We start from the raw sequence: 20,774 nt of genomic DNA on the forward strand, positions 1-20,774 counted from the left end.
GCTTAGTGCATACTTATCATATAATTATGACATTTATAATGAGAATGTGATTCAACTTACCATAGGTTCAGAATGAGTGGGAGCACCATGCTTGTTTCCCTGGTGCTCTGCACCATTATTGCCCCATAGCTGTGCCATATAGTGCTCTGCACCATTATTGCCCCATAGCTGTGCCATATAGTGCTCTGCACCATTATTGCCCCATAGCTGTGCCATACAGTGCTCTGCACTGTTTATTATTGCCCCATAGCTGTGCCATACAGTGCTCTGCACCGTTCATAATTGCCCCATAGCTGTGCCATATAGTGCTCTGCACCGTTCATAATTGCCCCATAGCTGTGCCATATAGTGCTCTGCACCGTTCATAATTGCCCCATAGCTGTGCCATACAGTGCTCTGCACCATTATTGCCCCATAGCTGTGCCGTATAGTGCTCTGCACCATTATTGCCCCATAGCTGTGCCATACAGTGCTCTTCACCATTATTGCCCCATAGCTGTGCCATATAGTGCTCTGCACCGTTTATTATTGCCCCATAGCTGTGCCATATAGTGCTCTGCACCGTCCATTATTGCCCCATAGCTGTGCCATACAGTGCTCTGCACCATTATTGCCCCATAGCTGTGCCATACAGTGCTCTGCACCATTATTGCCCCATAGCTGTGCCATACAGTGCTCTGCACCATTATTGCCCCATAGCTGTGCCATATAGTGCTCTGCACCATTGCCCCATAGCTGTGCCATATAGTGCTCTGCGCCTTTGCCCCATAGCTGTGCCATATAGTGCTCTGCACCGTCCATTATTGCCCCATAGCTGTGCTGCTGCTGCTGCTGCAATAAAAATAATAAAACACATACTCACCTCTCTTGCAGCTCCTCGGCGCCATCTTCCCGGCGTCTCCCTGCACTGACTGATCAGGCAGAGGGCGGCGCGCACACTATATGCGTCATCGCGCCCTCTGCCTGCAGTCAGTGAGGAGAGACGCCGGGAAGATGGAGACAGCGCCCAGCGTGTGGAACGAGGATAGGTGAATATGAGATACTTACCTGCTCCCGGCGTCCCGCTCCTTCCCCCGGACAGCTGGTCTTCGGTGCCGCAGCCTCTTCCTCTGTCAGCGGTCACCGGCACCGCTGATTAGAGAAATGAATTATGCGGCTCCGCCCCTATGGGAGGTGGAGCCGCCTATTCATTTCTCTAATGAGCGGTCCCACGTGACCGCTGAACAGGGGCGCCGCGGACCGGCTGAAAAACCCCAACGGCCCGGTCCTGGTCCGCGGACCGGCGGTTGGGGACCTCTGCTCTATCGGACACAATGTTCTCCGGAATGCCATGTAAACGAACCACATGCTGAAAAAATAATGGAACCAAATCAGAGGAAGAAGGCAACTTAGGCAAAGGTACCAAATGGACCATCTTAGAAAACCGATCACAAACCACCCAGATGACAGACATCTTCTGAGAAACCGGAAGATCGGAAATAAAATCCATGGAAATATGCGTCCAGGGCCTCTCCGGGATAGGCAAGGGCAAAAGCAACCCACTGGCACGGGAACAGCAAGGCTTGGCCCGAGCACAAATCCCACAGGACTGCACAAAAGAATGCACATCCCGTGACAAGGAAGGCCATCAGAAGGACCTAGCAACCAAATCTCTGGTACCAAAAATCCCAGGATGACCAGCCAACACCGAACAATGAACCTCAGAAATTACCTTACTAGTCCATTTATCAGGAACAAACAGTCTCCCCACTGGACAGCGGTCAGGCTTATCAGCCTGAAACTCCTGAAGCACCCGCCGCAAATCAGGGGAGATGGCAGAAAGAATCACCCCCTCCTTGAGAATACCAGCCGGCTCAAGGACTCCCGGAGAATCAGGCACAAAACTCCTAGAAAGGGCATCAGCCTTCACATTCTTAGATCGTGGAAGGTACGAGACCACAAAATCAAAACGGGAGAAAAACAAAGACCATCGAGCCTGTCTAGGATTCAATCGCTTGGCAGACTCGAGGTAAATCAGATTCTTATGATCGGTCAAGACCACCACGCGATGCTTGGCTCCCTCAAGCCAATGTCGCCACTCCTCAAATGCCCATTTCATAGCCAACAACTCCCGATTGCCGACATCATAATTACGCTCAGCAGGCGAAAATTTTCTGGAGAAGAAAGCACACGGTTTCATCGAAGAGCCATCAGAACCTCTCTGAGACAAAACGGCCCCTGCCCCAATCTCAGAGGCGTCAACCTCGACCTGAAAAGGGAGAGAAACATCTGGCTGACGCAACACAGGGACAGAAGTAAAACGACGTTTAAGCTCCTGAAAGGCCTCAACAGCCACAGGGGACCAATTCATCACATCAGCGCCTTTCTTCGTCAAATCAGTCAGAGGCTTAACCACACTGGAAAAATTAGCAATGAAGCGGCGATAAAAATTGGCAAAGCCAAAAACTTCTGAAGACTCTTCACAGATGTAGGTTGAGTCCAATCATAAATAGCCTGAACTTTAACAGGGTCCATTTCAATAGCTGAAGGAGAAAAAATGAAGCCCAAAAAAGAAATCTTCTGAACTCCAAAAAGGCATTTAGACCCCTTAACAAACAATGCATTAGCACGAAGGACCTGAAATACCATCCTGACCTGCTTCACATGAGACTCCCAATCATCCGAAAAGACCAAAATATCATCCAAATATACAAACATGAATTTATCCAGATAATTCCGGAAGATATCGTGCATAAAGGACTGAAACACAGATGGAGCATTAGAAAGCCCGAATGGCATCACTAGGTATTCAAAATGACCCTCGGGCATATTAAATGCTGTTTTCCATTCATCGCCCTGTTTTATACGAACAAGATTATACGCCCCTCGCAGGTCAATCTTGGTAAACCAACTAGCCCCCTTGATCCGAGCAAACAAATCAGAAAGCAAAGGCAAAGGGTACTGAAATTTGACCGTGATCTTATTGAGAAGGCGATAATCTATACAAGGTCTCAAGGAGCCATCCTTCTTGGCAACAAAAAAGAACCCCGCTCCCAACGGTGACGAAGACGGGCGAATATGCCCTTTCTCCAAGAACTCCTTTACATAACTCCGCATGGCGGCATGCTCTGGCACAGACAGATTGAAAAGTCGGCCCTTAGGGAATTTACTACCAGGAATCAAATTAATAGCACAATCACAGTCCCTATGAGGAGGTAGGGAACTGTATTTGGGCTCATTAAATACATCCTGAAAATCCAACAAAAACTCAGGGACTTCAGAAGAGGGGGGAGAGGAAATTGACATCAAAGGAACATCACTGTGTATCCCCTGACAACCCCAACTAGTCCCAGACATGGATTTCCAATGCAATACTGGATTATGTACCTGTAACCATGGAAAACCCAGCACAACAACATCATGCAAATTATGCAACACCAAAAAGCAAATATTTTCCTGATGTGCGGGAGCCATGTACATGGTCAACTGAGCCCAGTACTGAGGTTTATTCTTGGCCAATGGCGTAGCATCAATCCCCCTTAGGGGAATAGGGCTCTGCAACGGCTCCAAGGAAAAACCACAGCGCCTGGCAAATTCCAAATCCATTAAGTTCAGGGCAGCGCCAGAAACCACAAATGCCATAACAGAAAAGGACGACAATGAGCAAATCAGAGTAATAGACAGGAGAAATTTAGGCTGTACAGTACTAATGGTGACAGACCTAGTGAACCTCTTAGTACGCTTAGGACAATCAGAAATAGCATGAGAAGAGTCACCACAGTAAAAACACAGCCCATTCTGACGTCTGAGTTCTTGCCGTTCAACTCTAGTCAAAGTCCTATCACATTGCATAGGCTCAGGACTCCGCTCACAGGACACTGCCATATGGTGCACAACCTTGCGCTCACGCAGGAGCCGATCAATCTGAATGGCCAAAGACATTGATTCATTCAGACCAGCAGGCGTGGGGAACCCCACCATAACATCTTTAAGGGCTTCAGAAAGACCCTTTCTGAAAATCGCTGCCAGGGCATACTCATTCCATTGCGTGAGCACAGACCACTTTCTAAACTTTTGGCAGTAAACCTCTGCTGCTTCCTGACCCTGACATAGAGCCAGCAAGGTCCTTTCTGCCTGATCCACAGAATTAGGTTCATCATACAGCAATCCGAGCGCTTGAATAAATGCATCCACATTGAGCAATGCAGGATTTCCTGGCTCAAGGGCGAATGCCCAGTCTTGCGGGTCGCCACGCAGCAAAGAAATAACAATCTTCACCTGCTGAATGGGGTCACCAGAGGAACGGGGTTTCAGAGCAAAAAACAATCTGCAATTATTTTTGAAGTTCAAAAATTTAGATCTATCCCCAGTAAACAAATCAGGAATAGGAATTCTAGGCTCTAACACCGGAGTCTGGACAACATAATCTTGAATACTCTGTACCCTTGCAGCGAGCTGATCCACACAAGAAGATAAACCCTGAATATCCATATCAGCACCTGAGTCTTGAACCACCCAGAGGTTAAGGGGAAAAAAAAAGACAAAACAAGCTGCAAAGGAAAAAAATATAACTCAGAACTTCTTTGTTCCCTCTTTTGAGATGCATTAACACTTTGTGGGCCAGCTGTACTGTTATGACCTGGTGGTAAGGTGCACACTGAGCAGACCTAGATGTTAGGAAAACACTACAATGACCTGGAGGTTAGGTGCACACAGAAATGACCTGGTGGTTAGGTGCACAAAGAAATGACCTGGTGGTTAGGTGCACAAAGAAAAGACCTGGTGGTTAAAACAAAAATCATAGACAAGCTCTGGGGAGGTGGTAACTCTACTGACCGCAATCCCTAATCCTAACACCAACACCAGAAATAGCCGTGGAGCGTTCCTAACTCTCCCTAGACGCCTCTTCACGGCCTAAAAGCTAACTACCCCTTAAAGATGGAAAATAGAAAACTACCTTGCCTCAGAGAAATTCCCCAAAGGAAAGGCAGCCCCCCACATATATTGACTGTGAGTTAAGAGGGAAGTGACAAACGCAGAAATGAAACAGATTTTAGCAAAGGAGGCCCAAATCTACACTAGATAGACAGAATAGGAAAGGGAACTGTGCGGTCAGTACAAAACACTAACAAATTCCACGCAGAGTATACAAAAAGACCTCCACACCGACTCACGGTGTGGAGGGGCAACTCTGCACCCCCAGAGCTTCCAGCTAGCAAGGAAATATCATAATAGCAAGCTGGACAAGAAAAATAGCAGGCGCTGAGAAATAACCTCCAACGCAATTGGACACAAAAAACAACTTAGCAGGAACTTAGCTTCTGCTGGAATGGACAGACCATCTGAGAAATCCAAGAGAGATCAAAACCAGTCCTAAGACATTGACAGCTGGCATGAACTAACGACATGAGCAAAGTTAAATAGGAAAGCCAGCAGAATAATAAGTAAGTGCAGCTGAGAAGGGAAACCTCAAAGATCAGCAGTTCCACTCAAAGCCACCAGAGGGGGCCCAAGAACGGAATTCACAACAGTACCCCCCCCCCTTGAGGAGGGGTCACCGAACCCTCACCAGAGCCCCCAGGCCGATCAGGACGAGCCAAGTGAAAGGCACGAACCAAATCGGCAGCATGGACATCGGAGGCAACGACCCAAGAATTATCCTCCTGGCCATAACCCTTCCACTTAACCAGGTACTGAAGCTTCCGCCTCGAAATACGAGAATCCAAAATCTTCTCCACCACATACAGCTAGCGTTCTGTCAGAGCAGGTTTTTAGTGCCACTGGAGGAATTATAACAGATAAGTGCATCCGCCTGTCAACTGTAAATGCTGACAGGCAGACTCTTATAAAAATGAACAAAGGCTGGATTGGGCAAGACTTCTGTACACCACCGAATGAAAACATAACCTTAAATACATTGTCTTTTTTGTGGAGGTGTATTCTCATGCACCTCTTCACAACCACACATGGGTATGCGCTTCCTGATTTGGTCTGTTTGCTGTTATCCTCCTCCTTATCTTCATGCTCTTTAACCACAACCACTAGAACACCAGGGTGAACGTATTCGGTGATGCTAAAGTCATTACATTTTTGTGCAATGGTGTTTTTATGATGCCAGTTACGAATTTGAAATCAAAACAAAAAAAGTTACTCCCCCAGGGAAAAATGCAATAAAAATGAGATGTACGTATATTCTTCCCATTTATTCTTATATTTTTAATTTTTTATATCTCTGGACCATCCTCTTATGGACCTAGTATATACCTCTCCAATATAAAATATATTGAAATACTATTATATTATATTTTTATTTAGATGCCGGTCTCTGAGCTGTTGCTAGGGACCAACATATCTCGTTGGACACATTCTGGCTTCATATCTATTAACCCATGTTCGCCCCTCCCTTTTGTTATTTTCTTTCATAGGTGGATTCACATCCTTTATTCATTTGTTTGATTTCAGTATGATTGATCGTTATGTCTCCTCATGCTCCGCCACTAGATCACCAGGGTTAAAGTGTTCTGTACTGCTACAGCCAGTCCAATTTTTGACAAGGGTGTCTATGATACCCATAAAATATTTTTTTAAAAAGGTACCCCCATGGGGAAATGTTTGTCAGCCCATGCATTTTGTGTATGGGCATTACAAGTCTAGGAGACACGCTCCTTTACATTGGGCCTAGTTTTTAATTGTGCTAGGTAGGCGGGAGAGTCTATGTGCACATATCTACATCACTGCAAGGCATGCAGGCACGGTATGTTGAGTCTATAGATCTCCCTGCATACATCAAAAGACTCCATTACTGTCTGCTGCTGCAGCTGCAGGTATCCGTGGCCAGGATTTCTTTTGGGCGGAGGCACCTTATACCTGCAAATTTTAGTACAAAGCAATACGGGACCCCATTTTTTACATTTATTGGCTTGGTCACACTGCAGACTACAGCCAGGTAATTTTAAATACAAGAGCATTAAAACATAATTTAAAATGGCTGTTTTTGTCCCAGGCATCAGATGAGAGTGAGCATAAAATTCTGGCCTTTTTTTGGTACTATAGTTTTTTTTTGGAGTGTCTTACAACATTTTTGAACAACATTTTGGTGACCAAAAAATCTTTAGCTGGCGAAGAAAATATTTAGCTACAGTTCTTATATTTATCACTGTGATTTGTACGCCACACGCATCGCATATCATTGCGCTAAATATTGTACAATTTTAGTACTCCAAATGTTTTATTATAGGGTCATAGCCTACTTATTAAAAAGATTTTGTCGGTCCCCCCAAAAAAAAAAAAAAAAAAAAAATCAAGGCCACATTTAGATCACTCTGTTATCTCCGTCAGACGCACAGTGTATCTGTGGTGTCCAAATCCTTGCTTGGCAGGCATGCATATCATTATTTGGTTTGCTATCCTTGCTGTACACAGAATTTTTTGTTTTAAATTTTTTTTACAAAATAACATATTGAAAGTCTTATCTCAGTCACACATCTCATCTATCTGTGGTCTTCAAATCTTGGCTTTTCAGCCATACATTCCAGTTTTTGGTCTGCTACCCTTTGTGTATACAGTATTTTGCTGTTTCAAATGTTTTAAAAATACAGGCCACATACGTGTGATCTAAAAATAGTTGTTTTCATGCATACATTCCAATTTTTGGTATGTCTAATACCCTAGGTCTATACACTATCTTGGTTAAAACAAAAAAAAAAGCAAAAATAACATATTACAGTGTGGTAGTTCTGTGACACACCTCATCTATCTGTGGGATACAAAGTGTGCATTTGAGGCTTCCATTCTCCTTTTTTTGTGGTGTGTTACCCTAGCTCTAAACACTATTTAGCAGTAAAAAAATAAATATACAGGCCACATATTGAAGAGTCTGGTATCTCAGTCAAACGCCAGATGTATCTGTGGCCTACAAATTGTGGTATTTGAGGGCTACATTCCACTGTATTTGCTGTCTTTGACCTGATTTCTATACACTATTTTGGGGGCCAAAATAAAAACACAGGACACATATTTTACAGTGTGGTATCTCCGTGACATGCCTCATGTATCTTTGGTCTACAAAGTGTGCTTTTCAGGCTTCCATTCACCTTTTTTTTCTGTGTGTTACCCTAGCTCTAAACAGTAAACACTATTTTGAGCTGAATTTAAAAAAAAAAAAAAATTTCACCCCCCATGGGGAAATGTTTGTTAGCCATACACTTAGTGTATGGGCATCACGAGTCTAGGAGACCCGCTCCTTTGTAAATGGGACAGTTTTGTTTTGTTTATAGTAGGCCATCCACCATGTTTCTTCCAAGGGGTGCAAATTTGGATCAAGGCAGCCCTTGCATTCAATGCATAAGGAAACTGTATGGCAGGACCAACTGAACACTGAAGTGGGTTTTCCTGTGGCCATCCAGTACCTGGGTTCAAAGGCTTATTATTGGGGTGCATATCACTTGATAGCACGGAAGGCCTTGCATTCAATGCAACATTTTTTCAGGAGGCCCTCCTGTACCTCTCGTGAAAGGTGTATTGGGGTGCATTGTAATTCTTGGCAGCCCAGCTACTCACTGCAATATAATTGCAATAATAGCATAGGAGACCCACTGTTTATTAATGTCCCTTTAAGAATATTAATGCTGCCTGATGCCCCTCTAAAAATAGGCTTGTGACTTTAAGAGTCCCTCCTTCATAAATGAAACAAGATGTGTCTCCTTATGTGTCACACACCACATGGCCAGCTAGGGTTGTTAAATGTTACAATTATACCTGTAGGTATCCTATTCTTCCTTCTCTGGGCCGCTAGTTCTCCGGAGGACTGGTGTATAGACTCTTTTTTTGATGTGTCTCCTGTCTTTGGCGCAGCCCTAATGGTCAGTTCCTGGCAGTTCTTCTCAAGAAAAACTATCCCAGCTGGAAAATAGAGTGAGAGGACAAGAAAAGGAGATTTTTGTTTACTTACCGTAAAATCTTTTTCTCCGAGCCAATCATTGGGGGACACAGACCGTGGGTGTTATGCTGCTTGCCACTAGGAGGACACTAAGTGATACAAAGAAAGTTAGCTCCTCCCTTGCAGTATACACCCTCCTGCTGGCCCTCAGCTAACCAGTTCGGTGCAAAAAGCAGTAGGAGATCAGTAACAACATATTAGCTTACAGCATGTCATATTATATATGAGAGTATAGCATATCGGATTGTAAAAACAAGCATAAGCCAATACTAGGGTGGGAGCTGTGTCCCCCAATGATTGGCTCGGAGAAAAAGATTTTACGGTAAGTAAACAAAAATCTCCTTTTCTCCTACGCCTCATTGGGGGACACAGACCGTGGGACGTACCAAAGCAGTCCCTGGGTGGGGACAACATCAGATCAGGCTCTGTGTAACCGCTACTTACAAGTGCGCCACCGCGGCCTGCAGAGTCCGCCTGCCCAGAGTCACATCTGTGGAAGTCTGGGAATTATAATGCTTCAAGAATGCATGCGGACTGGACGAATCCGCAAACGTGCAGGCGTGTCTTGTTGACGCCTGGTGCCTGGAACCCACGATAGACGGGGAGATAGGCTGTCATCTAACACGGAAGGACTACTGGATGGTGAAAGAATACACCAGGCTAAATGGCCGATGGAGACGGCCAAACCCCTCCTGTAAAAGTCAGGAAGCCTTCCTCTTACCGGTAGGAAACCCAAGATACAGTGTCCAACCTTCGGAAGGACGCCGTCCTCAAGACATACCTACTCAGAGCACTTGCTCTGTCCGGAATATGGGGACCTCATTCCATTTTGTGGAGTGGTGCCAAAAGAGATGAGGGAGGAACTATGCCCTCATGACAGTAGTAATACAATACCACCTTGGTAACTAGGGACAGGGAAGGCTTGAGGACAACCTTGCCTTGAAGGAAATAAGAGAAAAAAGTCTGAAAAGACCCGTTAGCACCGAAGACTCGTCAGGATGAGGATATAGCCGAGAGAAAAAGGCAACCTTCCCTAATAGAGTAGATCCCAATGATCTAACGGTGAGCAATAGGGAAGAATTACATGTGAAAAACATCCTGCGAGGTGGTCCCTACTTGCAGTTTTGTTGCAGAAATACAGAAAGCTACCAGCTCCGCAAGCGAACTGACGTGGTCAGTACGGATTTCCGAGGATCACTGGGGCCCTTTCTGCTTCTGAAAAGCTTTCGGAAGTGGAAACTGGTACCACGGAATAACCGGAGCATGCAGTGCGAAGGCTCCTGGATCTCGAGGCCGAACAACCAACTCCAGTACGCCGGCGATAATCAGGACGCTATCCGAGCTACAACTGTAGAGCTCCAGTGAAGGCGGGTCTGATGGAATACTTCCGGTGAAGTTCCCACTCACTTGAGATGAAACCCTGACGACTAAATATGTTCGCAGCCCAGGGTTCTACTTCTGGGATATGAACTGTCAATATCACCGAGTGATAGATCTCGGCCCATGTGAGGTACTTTGGCCATGGTGATTGAACGTGGGTACTCGCTAGATGATTGACGTATGACACAGCCGTGGCGTTGTCCGATTGAATTCGGATGGGTTGACCCGCCATAAGGAGTGGACCTACTATAGGACTACCCTTGAGATCTCCAGAGCAATGATCGGGTGAAGAGGACTGGCATTGGAAGTTACTAGTAACCATGGAACCGGGAGAAAATACTCCGGATGAAGAAGGAACTCAGAGACTATCGTCTGAAAGGCTGCTTGCTGAGAACTAATGGAGCAAAGGAAACTGTTTCCATTGTCGTCTCCGTTTTTTTTTTTTTTTTTTTTTTAACCCTCCCAGCAAATCGAATGAAATGAGGGGATGAGTGAGCAAGAGCGCGAGCTCCCTGTTGAAAAACCATGACCTTGTCCGGAGGGAGATTTACCACCCTTCTGGAAGAATACTGGATCATCCTCAAAAAGGATATCTGCTGGGCTGGAAATGAGGAGTTGTCTAAGTCTAGCCACCAGCTCAGGTGAGAGGGTATCGCAAGAGATATAGACGACTTAGCGTAGTCCTGCAAGGGTGGGTAAACAGTCGGTCAAACAGGATAGGACGACCACGCCTCTAGGTGCAAGATGACAGCCACCCTGACCCTTGCGAACACCCTGGATGCGGTAGCAAGGTCGAAGAACAAGGTCGTGACTTAAATGCTATTCATGAAAGAAAAAGCAAAGGAATTTTTGAAGAGGTTAGGCATCCCGAATGTCGATGGATGCCCGAAACTGCACCTTTTTTGTTGAAGTAATGGCTGAGCGGATGAGACTCCATTCGAAGAAGAAGAAGAACCTTGTGAAAAGATTGTTAGAAGTTTGAGGTCCGGAATCGGTCCTACTTATCGTTCCATCTTTTAGTAACCAAGATCCCTTAGATCTAGACTGTCCTGGACAACCCTTTCACTGTTGGTCGGGGCTGCGGAAACGTACAATTAGTTCGTTAGTCTCCCGCTCAAGAATATGATTGACCAGCTGAACTGTCTTCAGGAAAGGGATACTGGTGTGAATCAAAGTAGTTAAGGGCTCTAAGCAGGAGACCGTTGCTCTAGCATCCATGCGGCGGATAGGAAGGTTAAAGGGCTGGATGCTATTTGACAGATCGTGGCATTTTTAATTGAGGACATATCGGGCAGGGATACTGGTAGGTAACCCACAGGAGATTGACCCGGTTAATCTGCCGAGTGGCAGAATGCGCCGCTGCTTCCAGCAGGTCATTGCAGAGTTAAAAATTAGGAGCCTCGATCCACCATCCTCTTAACAAGGAAGTGGAGAGGGAAATTCGCCTACTTGCATCTTCTGTTAAATAGTGGTGATGCAGAGGGGGGTGCTCAGACGCCCGAAAAAACGGGTGCCTCTGTACATCCACAGAGTACAGGTCTCCGGGTGGACAGGACAGGCTGTCTGGCGTTAGGCCTGGGCCTTCGAGTGCCCGTCTGTTGATGGTGTGGGGAGACCGGCGCCCTTTAAAGTGCCTGTCGCCCTTAAAAATCAGACCAGGCATAGCGTCCCACGTAGAGGCTTCTGTCCAGTGAATCGCCTATCCGGACTGGATGGCAAAAGCTCTACGAGGGAGTTTAGGCTGAGGGAACTTGGGATAAACTGGGATCGGCGGCAGAGGGCTCCTCATTTATGACCAGTTTCGGATTGGTCATGGTGCCCTCAAGACCAGGGAATACTGGTCGTGTGCCTTTAAGACCAGGGAAAACTGGTCGTGTGCCTTTAAGACCAGGGAAAACTGGTCGTGTACCTTTAAGACCAGGGAATACTGGTCGAGTGCCTTTAAGACCAGGGAATACTGGTCGTGTGCCTTTAAGACCAGGGAATACTGGTCGTGTGCCTTTAAGACCAAGGATTACTGGTCGTGTGGCTTTAAGACCAGAGAATGCTGGTCATGAGCCTTTAAGACCAGGGAATACTGGTAGTGCGCCATTAAGACCAGGGAATACTGGTCGCGTGCCTTTAAGACCAGGGAAAACTGGATGTGTGCCTTTAAAACCCGGGAATCTGGTCACGCGCCCTTAAGACCAGGGAATACTGGTCACGCGCCTTTAAAACCAGGGAATACTGGTCACGTGCCTTTAAGACCAGGGAATACTGGTCACGCGCCTTTAAGACCAGGGAATACTGGTCACGTGCCTTTAAGACCAGGGAATACTGGTCACGTGCCTTTAAGACCAGGGGATACTAGTCACGTACCCTTAAGACCAGGGGATACTGGTCACGTACCCTTAAAACCAGGGAATACTGGTCACGAGCCTTTAAGACCAGGAAATACTGGTCACGTACCCTTAAGACCAAGGAATACTGGTCACGAGCCTTTAAGACCAGGGAATACTGGTCACGTGCCTTTAAGACCAGGGAATACTGGTCACGCGCCTTTAAGACCAGGGAATACTGGTCACGTGCCTTTAAGACCAGGGAATACTGGTCACGTGCCTTTAAGACCAGGGGATACTAGTCACGTACCCTTAAGACCAGGGGATACTGGTCACGTACCCTTAAAACCAGGGAATACTGGTCACGAGCCTTTAAGACCAGGAAATACTGGTCACGTACCCTTAAGACCAAGGAATACTGGTCACGAGCCTTTAAGACCAGGAAATACTGGTCACGTACCCTTAAGACCAAGGAATACTGGTCACGTGCCTTTAAGACCAGGGAATACTGGTCACGTGCCTTTAAGACCAGAGAATACTGGTCGTGTGACTTAAAGACCGGGAATACTGGTCATGCGGGTTTAGGTAAAATCTCGCAGCGAGCGAGAAGCGCCAATTTAGGGGGCGGAGCTACAGGCACGATGTGGGCGGGGCCTCGAAACTTTCATGATAGGCCCCAGCCGGGGCGTAAATTTCTGCAGCCGGCGTCAGCGTAAGAGTTAGGGGTGGTCACCCGTTGCTCGAGAAAATTGAGCGCTTCCGCGTCAGGCGCTAAGCGCCGGGAAAAAAGGCTAAGCCGCCTTGAGGCGACACAGTGCGCTTCTGGAGGTGCGGACTACACATCGGCCGAAGCCGGGAGCTAAATTTGTTAGCCGGCTGGAGCGTTACCTCAGGGAGGTGGCCACAGGGAAGTCTGAGACTGCCTGTCAATATCCCGCTGCAGAAGCCCATTGCTGGCAGGATCCACTTACCAACGGTGCGCGTCCCGGCATGGAGCCGCCGCGGATGTCGGGTATTGCAGCGTGGACGGTGCAGGGGTAGAGAGATAAACCTCAATCCATCATCCCTTTGTTAGGGAGGTGGAGAGGAACCGTCCGCCTCCTTGCCCGCTTTCACAGTGGTGGAGGCTGCCCGGACCATGGAGGGGGGCTTCTGTACATCCACGAAGTTCAGCCCATCGGGACCATGAAAGCACCTCCGCTCCTGAAAGGGATTTCACTGCGGCCTAGTCCGGCTGCAAAAGCCGGGGACTAAATTTGTGGAGCCTGCCGGTGGAGCGTGTCGGCGGGCCGCGCGCCGAATGATTGCCGCTGGCGTACCGGCCAGTGGCACCCCCAGGACTGCATCTTCCAGGCAGGCAGCGTGAGGAAGCATGGCCCCCGAGATCTGCAGGGCGCCTCTCGTCCCAGACGAGAAGCGCCGATATAGGGGGCGGACTTACGGCCGTGGGCGGATCTAATCACTGCGGCCTAGTCCGGCTGGAAAGCCGGGGACTAAATTTTGAGGGCCTGCCCGGCGATGCGCGGTGTCGACCGCGATGGAGCGCCGCTAACCGCCGCTGACCCCTGCTGGCGGCGCCTCTCCCCAGGGACCCGGACCGTACCTCATGCCGCCAGAACATCCTCCTGAAGAGCTCCGGAGCGTGGAGGAAAGGGAGGAGGAGGGGGGAGTATGTACTCACAGCCTCCAGATGCGCAGGTCCCCTTGACACAGTGAGTGTACGCTCTCAATCCATGCACCTTGGTGAATGGAGAGAATTCTTCTTCCAGATGGAAGTGTGCAAACGCCATGTAATGTGGGCCTTGTCTGTCGGCCCCGGAGAGGGACATGAGAGCCAGGCTCTATGTGCTCGCCGTCTTGCAGGGGGAAGGGAAATCGGGACCAAAGATGGAAACCCGTTGCCCCAGTAAAAATTGGCGTGCTCCAACGTCGCAGGAGAGGGACGGGGAGGTATACTCGCCGTGCTCGCCTGTTGCTGGTTCGGGGGAGAGCGGGTCCCATAAAAAAGGATCCGTCGCCCCCTTCACTCCGTTGAATAAAAAATAAAAATTTACAGAAAAATAAAAATTAAAATTAAAATAAGAAAGTTGGGGTCTGAAAACAGACCCAAGTGCCTCCTACAGACACTAAGCAAGAACTGGTTAGCTGAGGGCCAGCAGGAGGGTGTATACTGCAGGGGAGGAGCGAACTTTCTTTGTATCACTTAGTGTCCTCCTAGTGGCAAGCAGCATAACATCCACGGTCTGTGTCCCCCAATGAGGCGTAGGAGAAAAGGAAACTTCGTTATACAAGGGATCTATACGGACATTCCATCATTATGTAATGTTTATCACTTAGCATTGGTTTTTTAACATTTTAACATGACAAGTAAGATATTCGTTGGACATTTACATATGTGTATAATATATATGAATATATATTTTTACACTTTTTCCATTCACTTCACCCCTAGCCAACTTTTTATATTATCAGTACTATTGCATTTTATAAGCATACAATGTCCTTGCCACCTTATACAGGCATGTACCCTTTCCCCACCATTCAATGTCACTGCACCCCTGGTGCATTTTCTAACATCCCCACTGGATCCAATTAGTGGGTCCCCATCTCACCACCTTCCCAATATATAAACTCCCTTCATCCCCCCATACCTCACTCCTTCTATATGTTATAACTACGGTTATGATTATATTTTTTTCTTTTCTCAACACAACTTCTCTACCTTTGCTGCCTTTTAAAAAAAATTATTTTCAGCACTTCTTTAGTCCTTCGATTTTCTTTCATCCACTCACATTATTATAAAAACAATTACTTAATATCTCCATCTTCAGCTTGGAAAACCAATTTAGCACCCATCTTATAACCCTCTTCACTTTTGGTTTCCAGCCGCACTTAGTCTCATTTGCCCCCTTTCACTTGGCGCATATAATGGCACCGGCCCTCTCTCCAAAAGATATAGCTTCCCCCCCACCCTCATGATTGTCCTTTTCTTTCCTTTTACCTTCCCCTTCTCTGCTGTTTATTGTTCATCCACGGCCGCGTAGAACAGGGTGAATGGAGGGGGCGGTACTACACATTGTGCCCGTCACATTCACAAACACCATTCCCCTGGCTAGTGCGCATGCGCCGGTCTCATATCTCCATCCGATTTCCAATCAGCGCCAGTTCCATGACACGCGGTGCGTTCCATCGCGTGTCATGAGGCGCAGGACCGGAAGTCCCCTTTGCTGTGGGAGTTTTGACCGGCTTCATGCGCCATTACCACTGCCAGACACACCCATGCAAATCCCCACCCACCGCACACAACTCTGCCCTCCCCATTTACTCTACATATGCTGGGGGTGTACCCGACCGAACTTCTGCGCCAAACAAAGACCATTGACAACCTCCCCCTTCCCACCCTCTGCTTACCACTCCGCGCTCCTAATCACTTTACACCCGCCCTTACGATATAAAAACCTATTTCCTTACCTAGTCTCCACCACGCCTCCACTTTATGAAGAAGCAGTTATGCGAAACGGTGCTCGTCGGGCGCAGGACGTGATACCATCATCTCCCCATGCTGCCCAAGCCTTTATCTTCTAAATCCAGGTAAGCTCGGACTGGCCTTTGACCAGCTTTATTATGTGCTAATTTAGTCTCTACATCTCTTGCATGTACTGCTTACCTACCCTCATACCTGACTGCCATCTAATGGTCTCTTTGTACTTTATGCTTATGATTATATTTAAAGACACACCACAGCAGAGATGCGACTTGTTGCACTTCTTTCTTAGCCTGCCCCAGTAATTTAATCTTGGTAATTTGGGCACACTGTGGGATGATTATTACTGTCGTTTCTTCTGGTCAGTGTTCCTTCTTCCTGGTAAGGACTGTGTAGGGAAATAATGAGACGCTCGATTGTGTCCATGCACTATAGCAAGTCCACTTAACCAGTCTATAAGGCCGCTTTCCAGGTACTGACAGATCACAAAACCATCGCTTTCCAAGTGTCACGCCCTGACTTTTTATATACAATTTTATATCTTTCTGTGTTTTTATATGATACTGTTTTTAACATCATGTTAATAAATAAAAAATTATTTTAATTACTCATCTTCTAGTCACTTCATATCTTATTAGGTAACGTCTGTAAGCATCAATGACATTTCCCAGTGAATGCATTTGTATTGGTTGAAAGCAATGTGAAAGTTGAAAAATGCATCAAAAACGCTGCGTGTGAACATAGCCCAACTGGTGGAGGAACATTTTGGTCTGGGGTTAATTATTTTGCCTTGCATACAAGTCATTACCCTGGAAAGGACGTACCTTAACATATTTCCCAGCAAAATCCATTTTGTTTACGTTTTGGTATGTTTTTTTGGTGCACCTGTAAAAATGATGTGAAACTTTGACAACATTGCTTACAGTTGTGACCTGGGAGTCAGAAATGCTTCCAGGGGCAATCCCCATGATGTTCCTGTGTCATTTGAGCAGTGTTCCCATCATTTTCAGACCTTAAAAGGTTCCCCCGGGGGGAATCGCGGTAAAAATACTCAGGTTTCCTGTTGTGAACTCCTTTCTCGGGCTCCCTCCTGTGGTCATGAGTGGTACTGTGTGAGTTCTGTCTTTGGGCTCCCTCTGGTGGCTTTTTCGTCATACTGCTGGTCTGTGGCTGGGACCCAGCTGCCTCGTTTCCTGCTATTCAGGTCTCCTATTTAACTCCACCTGGACCTTTACTTGTTGCCTGCTGTCGTTGTATTCAGTACTGGTTCTGATCTTTCCTGGCTTCCCTTGTGACCTGTCTCTCCTAGAGAAGCTAAGTTTTGCTAGTTCATTTTTGCTCATCTTTTCCTTGAAAATGTTTCTCAGTATATGATGAGTTTTGTCCAGCTTGCTTATATGTGATTTTCTTGCTTGCTGGTAGCTCTGGGGTGCAGAGTTGCGCCCCTCACATCGTTAGTTGGTGTGGGGGTTCTTGTATTCTCTGCGTGGATATTTTTGATAGGGTTTTATACTGACCGCACAGATTCTTTTCTATCCTCTGACTATTTAGTGATTAGCGGGCCTCTTTTGCTAAATCTGTTTTCATTTCTGCGTTTTTACATTCTCCTTAACTCACCGTTATTATTTGTGATCGTTTTTCTAAAATGGTCCATTTGGTGCCCTTGCCTAAGTTGCCTTCCTCCTCCGATTTGGTTCCGCTGTTTTTTCAGAATGTGGTTCTTTTGCACGGCATTCCTGAGAACATTGTGTCTGACAGAGGATCCCAGTTTGTGTCCAGATTTTGGCGGTCCTTTAGTGCTAAGATGGGCATTGATTTGTCTTTTTCGTCAGCCTTCCATCCTCAGACGAGTGGCCAAACCGAGCGAACTAATCAGACCTTGGAAACTTTGGGGTTGGGGGGCTGTCTAAACTTTGGGGTTATTTCTCTGAGGCAAGTGAGGCTTTGCTTTCTCTCTAGGGGTAGCCAGTTTCTCAGGCTGTGAAGAGACATCTAGGATTTTAGGAACGTTCCACGGCTGCCTATAGTGTGTGCGGTCAGTAAAGGTCCCACATCCCCAGAGCTTGTCCTACATTCTGTTACTTAGCTGGTCAGTTTTGTGATCCTAAACCACCAGGATCATAACAGTTTCCCTTATATTGGGCTTGTTGCTTGGGTCGAGTACCCAAGTATTCCAATTTGCTCGACCCGAGCACCCAAGCATTTTAGTGCTCACTCATCACTAATTGGACCCAAAGAGTGGTCGTAAATGGCTGCACATCCAGTTGGAAGAATGTCTCACGTGGGGTACCACAGGGCTCTGTCCTGGGCTCTGTAATGTCCAACATCTTATCAATGATTTAGATGAAGGCATTGAGGGTAAACTGATTAAAATTTGCTGATGACACAAAGCTAGGAGAGATAGCTAATACTAGAAAAGAGAGAGAGAGGATTTAAACACAAACTGGAGCAGAGGGCAGCAACTAACAGAATGGTTTTTAACAGGGAAAATGCAAAGTACTACATCTGGGCAATAAAAATTAAAAAAGGATATACAGAATGGGAGGAATAGGGCTAAGCAACAGCACATGTGAAAAAGACTTGGGTATACTAATTGATCACAGACTGAACATGAGTCAACAGTGTGATGCAGCAGCAAAAAAGGCAAATACAATTCTGGGATGCATTAACAGAAGCATACAGTCTAGATCATGTGAAGTCATTATTGCCCTCTACTCCGCTTTGGTCAGACCTCATCTGGAATACTGTGTCCAGTTTTGGGCACCACATTTAAAAAAACAACATCAACAAACTGGAGCAAATTCAAAGAAGAGCGACCAGAATGGTGACCGGTCTGCAAACCATGTCCTATGAGGAACGTTTACAAGATTTAGGAATGTTTAGCTGGCAAAAAAGAAGACAGAGGAGACTTAATAGCTGTCTACTATTATCTCAAGGGCTGTCACATTGTAAAAGGATCATATTTAGGGCTCATACTTACCTGCGAGAAAAATGGATGAGTCTCGCATGTCAATACCCGGCGCTGCTGCCGGCACTCAGGAGCAGAGCGTGTGGCTGCATGTATTCCAATGTGGCCGCATGCTCCGATCTGAGAGCCGGGTATTAACATGCGAGACTCAGTTTCTCACAGGTGAGTATGAACCCTTATTCTCATTTACACAAGGAAAGACTAGAAGCAATGGGATGAAACTGAATGGGAGGAGACACAGATTAGATATTAGAAAAAAAAACTTTGACAGTGAGGGTGATCAATGAGTGGAACAGGCTGCCACAAGATGTGGTGAGTTCTCCTTCAATGGAAGTCTTCAAACAGAGGTTGGACAGACATCTGTCTGGGATGATTTAGTGAATCCTGCTTTGAACAGGGGGTTGGACAGATGACCCAGGAGGTCCTTTCCAACTCTACACACAAAAAAATGTCATAGAATGGCATTTTTTTTTTCTTTTTGGATCCCATTTCTGGGCTGGCAGAGCAGCTGCAGAGGTTGTCACTGGAAGTGACTGACCTACGTTCTGAGGTTCAGCAGCAATGGCAGCTGCTGCAGACGCCTACTGTGGGGGCTTTAGCCCTTATCTATGATGCTCATGACTGCATTTCCCTGGCTGATTCTAGGCTGTGTCGCCTTCAGCAGGAGAAAAGTTCAGTGAAGATTTAGGCTGGGTTCACATTGCGTTATAACAGTCCGTTAGACGGACTGCGCTACACCGTGGCATAACGCGGTGTAATGCAGTCAGTTAATGCTGCCATTAACCCCTATTATCAGGCACATCTCCAACGCATGCCATAATCAGCATGCGCTAGCGATGTGCCGTCATTCTGTGACGGGCCCCCAGACGTGGGCTGCAGCGTTTCCGGGTCCGTCACCGCTAGCGCAGATAGAGCATCTGCGCTAGCACGATCGCATAAAGCGATCTTTTTCGGCAATTGCATTAACACAGTCCGTTTAACGCATGCGCTAATGCAACGTAAACCTAGCCTTACAGCTAGGAATTCCACAGGTGGGCAACCGATACCAAGTGGAATGACCCGGTCATAAAAGCCAATTTTAGCAAGGCAGACCTTACAGAAAGGTTAAAAGAGTCCTTGGAGGCTGCCATGTCATTGGCTATACATGTGGACAGCATCCTGCGGGATAGATGGGTAAGACCACCTTCTCTGGAGCCCTCTTTCCGGGACAATACTCCTGTGCCAGTAGGGGGATGGTCTGGGGGTGTACTAGTACTTGTGGAGTTAGGAGGAACGCATGCAGTTAGGAGGTGCTTCTACGTCATATGTCTCCTTTGAGATTCGCAAGAAAAAAGGGAGTGTGTTTCTTTTGTAGGGGAAACGGACATTTTATTGGGGCCTGCCCCTTGATTCCTAAGCTAAAAAAGTCTCGAGTAACCCTTGGGAGTCTGGAGTTGGATAATCAAGGGGAATGCTTGTCGCCAACCTGTAATTTTCGGTTTGCCCGGACAGCAGAGATGGTGCTAGAGAGCACAACAGAATTTCAGAGTTTGTAGACAGTGGAGCTGAAGTCAAGTTGGTTGATGCTGAGTTTTCTAGAACTCATGGGCTTGCTTGCTCAACCTTAGTTAAGCTCATTACTTGGTAATGGTGGAATCCCTTACTGACATGACAAGGAAGGGGTCTGATTTTTCTAAATGATCGAATGCTGCTCAGCAGGCTTTTTCC

The 20,774-nt window shown here is 46.7% G+C and overlaps 1 protein-coding gene and 1 long non-coding RNA gene across 3 annotated transcripts in view; both read right to left on the reverse strand.

The window, feature by feature from the left end:
* LOC143767729 (uncharacterized) overlaps positions 1-20,774 on the reverse strand; it is a 400,410-nt gene that overhangs the window by 18,844 nt on the left and 360,792 nt on the right. The gene's annotated exons all lie outside the window — the stretch shown is intronic.
* The window catches only part of LOC143767655 (uncharacterized), a 68,869-nt gene that overhangs the window by 18,844 nt on the left and 29,251 nt on the right, over positions 1-20,774 (reverse strand). Inside the window, exon 7 of one of the 2 annotated variants that reach the window (XM_077256111.1) lies at positions 8,737-8,880. The exons of the other annotated variant lie outside the window; for it this stretch is intronic. Coding sequence (XP_077112226.1) covers positions 8,737-8,880 — 144 coding nt within the window. The remainder of the gene's footprint in view (positions 1-8,736; positions 8,881-20,774) is intronic. 2 annotated transcript variants of the gene reach the window in all.

The sequence above is a fragment of the Ranitomeya variabilis genome, chromosome 4 (assembly GCF_051348905.1).
Source record: "Ranitomeya variabilis isolate aRanVar5 chromosome 4, aRanVar5.hap1, whole genome shotgun sequence".
NCBI lineage: Eukaryota > Metazoa > Chordata > Amphibia > Anura > Dendrobatidae > Ranitomeya > Ranitomeya variabilis.